At 35.9% G+C, this 3,375-nt stretch overlaps 1 protein-coding gene across 1 annotated transcript; it reads right to left on the reverse strand.

Moving 5' to 3' along the window:
* Nucleotides 1-449: 449 nt before the first annotated feature.
* LOC149179116 (taxadien-5-alpha-ol O-acetyltransferase-like) lies at nt 450-2,197 on the reverse strand. The gene is made up of 2 exons (XM_089423776.1): nt 1,698-2,197; nt 450-1,595 (listed from the first exon to the last, which is right to left on the reverse strand). The coding sequence occupies exons 1-2, from the start codon at nt 2,157-2,159 to the stop codon at nt 570-572; spliced, it is 1,488 nt and encodes a 495-aa protein (XP_089279902.1). The 5' UTR covers nt 2,160-2,197; the 3' UTR covers nt 450-569.
* Nucleotides 2,198-3,375: the final 1,178 nt, after the last annotated feature.

Below are 3,375 nucleotides of genomic sequence, written 5' to 3' on the forward strand. Positions count from 1 at the left end.
TTTATTTTTTCTTTTATCTTAAAAACTCTGTTTAAATGTTAATGAAAATCCTTAAACTTTACATTTACACAATGAAAACCATTACCTTTAAATTGTTAACTACAATGTGATTGAAAATAAATTATATATACATTTAAATTGATTCCATATTATTACGAAGAAGTAATACTTTACTCATGAATTTAAAAAAAAAAATTAATCATAATATTTTGTTTCTATATTTTGAAGTATGAAACACGATATAACATTTTTATTTTTTTAATTCTTATTACTAAAATTAAAACAAAATAATAAAAGTATAATTTAAAATTCAAAAAACGCACATATTTTTTAAATTCTTATTACTAAAATTAAAACAAAATAATAAAAATATAATTTAAAATTCAAAAAACGCACGTATTGTACTTCTTCTTTATAAAAAAAAACATATTTTAGTTATTTAATCCAGTCAATTTATACCAACCATACATTTTCAATGATCCCATAGCCCCAGCAAAACCCACCCAAATAAATAAAAGAAATTTATCTCGGAAACCACCCCCACCAACTACTAAAAAGACCCCAGTTCGCTAAAGCTGCCAATTCCCCGAAAAAGCAGAATCTTGCCTTACCTGATCTACATTCCAGAGGGAAGGCCCTTTAGTCACGGCAGTGGACAATGAAATATGTAGAGATTTGTAACCACTGATTGACATTAGACCATGTAATTCCGTTTCAAGGGTTTTCAGTGCTGGGCGTGGCACGCAGAAGAGCATCGTTACTCCGCTCTTGGTCTTCGGGGGAGGCAGAAATGCAATTGGGCATGCCAAAATTTTGAGCCAATTACCGGGGCAAGCAATGAGGGGCTCACCCCAACCAAAGTCCGTTTGGCTAAATCCCAACCACCTCCAGTCAGTAAGAAATGTATCTTCAACACACATATGCACATGATCTGTGAACTCTGGGCATGACCGTTTCATTTCAAGGAACGCTATGCTCGATCTCAGGTACTCCTCATTTAAACTTAACTTCGCCTTCTTTATCATCATTACAACATGCGAAAGGGAGCCATTCACAACCTCTTCTGCTCTACTGCTGCGCGCACATGCCGCGTAGATACCATTGCCATAGTATCCCTCTGCCAGAGGGGGGCTGAGGCGCCCCCTCATGTCGACTGCGAGGAGAAGCCTGACTTCGTGATGAAGAGGGATTCCCAGAACCCTTGTTCTCGCTCGCCACGCGAACGCTACTAAAACATCAAAAGTTGTACAGTGCTCCTTCAGCTCCTCTACGATGGCGTGTCTTATCCTTCGCAAAGCATCTGAGTTGACAAAAAATGAGGCGAGGACCAGGTCCTCGGTTTTCACAGTCGACAGCGGAGTGTTAGGATTGACGAGGTATCCACTTTCAAGGACCTCATGATGCTGAAAACGGACAAGATAGGGCTGGTGGGGTTTGAGATCTTCCCGCTGCCACACTGGTTCGACTGAAAGCTTCGCCTCTCCTCTCGCAATCTCTGCAAGTCCCATCAGAAACTGGGCTGCCCCTCGTCCGTCACACAGACTATGGTTGAAACTCACACCCACCACAAAGCCCCCGCAATGGAAGCGCGTGACCTATTTTTTCAAGATAAAAGCACGCGGTGTGATCAGCCATTTCATTAAAATCTTCCCAGTAATTGTAAAGAGAAATCCAAGAGTATATGAAATGAGGTTTACCTGAAAAATGAGAGGGGGGACTTCCTCGACTTCTGCGGTGAGCGGAAACTGAAAGAGCAGCTGATCGAACGACGATTTCAGCTCCTCGAATTCTCCCAGAATTGGTAGTGTGCTGTCCGTGGCGGCTTCAACAAAGAGAGCACCCTCTCCCGTGCAGTCTACTTCAAGTTTACGACCGTCTTTTGTTTTCCTTACCCGGCCTGCGAGTGGGTAATAGTAAGACAGAAGTTGTGACAGTGCATCCTGAATAACCCTAGCTGGATTTGTGGCGTTGTAATTATTCCGGGAACCATTACTGTAGACAAGAAATACGTCAAATCTCCTCCTCATAAAGAAATGGTCGTCCAGATTCGAAAGATAGAGGATGGATTTGGGAGAAGGTCGAGAAGGTGGTACGAGAAAAGACTCTATTACCTTTACAGGCAGCCGAACTCGGGAGCAATAAATATCAGGGTTCTCCATTGACAGATACCAGCTGCACAATGGATACAGCTGCAAGTTCACTTATTAAATACTATGTATTAAGTTAATTATTGGCTCATTGCTTTTTTCATTTTGTCCATTCAATATCATTTTATTATTAAATATCACTTTATTCTGGTTATTAAATATCATTTTATTAACGTGTCGATCAAATCTTGTTCATTCAATATTATTTATTATCCTCTTCATCAAATGTCACTTTATTCTTGTCCATTAAATATCATTTTATTAACTGGTTGGTTAGATCTCGTTCATTCAATATCATTTTATTATCTTGTTCATTAAATTGCAGAGATAGAATCCTCTGTTCGTTTTATAATTATAGTTGAGCTGCTGTTGGAATTGCTTCGGCACCAAGGAGTCCATATGTAAAAAATTACTAATATGATCCCCACCTTATCCACTGTTTTAATGATTTGTCATCACATGGGATGAAATTCCCCACTCTGTTCGTTAGAACTTTCCAGAATCACAACTTCACGTACGGAAGGGTAAATCCAAAAGTTAAGGGCAAAATTGAACAGACATGCGCTGAACGGAAGGATAATAAATTTAAATAAGGACATGCATAACTGAATGATAAATTTAAACTAAGAGATGTTTGAGGGAAGGAAAATCCAAAAAGCAAAAGCCAAATGACTCAACAGATAAATTAAAAAGTGGGTTTTTGTGTTTTTTATTTATTTTAATTTATGGTTTTTTAACTGTCTGTGTTTATATTATTTCCAAGTGTTGTGTGGAGTGTTATCAGTTATAAAAAAACATTGTTGGTTGGTTTTAGTGCATGAAGTATTTTTAATCCTTGTATATATTATAAAAAATATATGGGTGTAAATTTGTATTTTATTTTGTATAAATTTAGTTGTTTAAAATGTTTTAAAAAAAAAATTATCTTAATTTTAAAATTTAATATAATTTTAATTTTATATTATATATATATATTTTTTTTAAATTAAGAATTTATTTTGAAAACATATGATCAATTGATTTAACTTTTCTTATTTTGATAAAATAATGTTTATTTTATTTTATGGAGTTGGTTTTTTATGTACATATGTAACACCCCAAGTTCTAGGAAAGAGTTACTGTGGTTATTAAACACAATTTTATAATCTACTGTATTTATTTTACATTGTGACATTGACTGAGGCTGGAAAGTCAGATAACAAGTTGTTACCTAATTTATGATTAATTA

Source organism: Pinus tabuliformis, chromosome 4_1 (assembly GCF_031772625.1).
Source record: "Pinus tabuliformis cultivar Carrire ecotype Pingquan chromosome 4_1, CPIR1, whole genome shotgun sequence".
Lineage (NCBI taxonomy): Eukaryota > Viridiplantae > Streptophyta > Pinopsida > Pinales > Pinaceae > Pinus > Pinus tabuliformis.

Excerpts from the sequence above, each read along its gene's own strand:
- LOC149179116 (XM_089423776.1), bottom strand. The coding sequence starts at position 2,159 with ATGGAGAACCCTGATATTTATTGCTCCCGAGTTCGGCTGCCTGTAAAG. Across the intron at positions 1,596-1,697 it reads TCCCCCCTCTCATTTTTCAG|GTCACGCGCTTCCATTGCGG; the intron begins GTAAACCTCATT and ends TTGAAAAAATAG.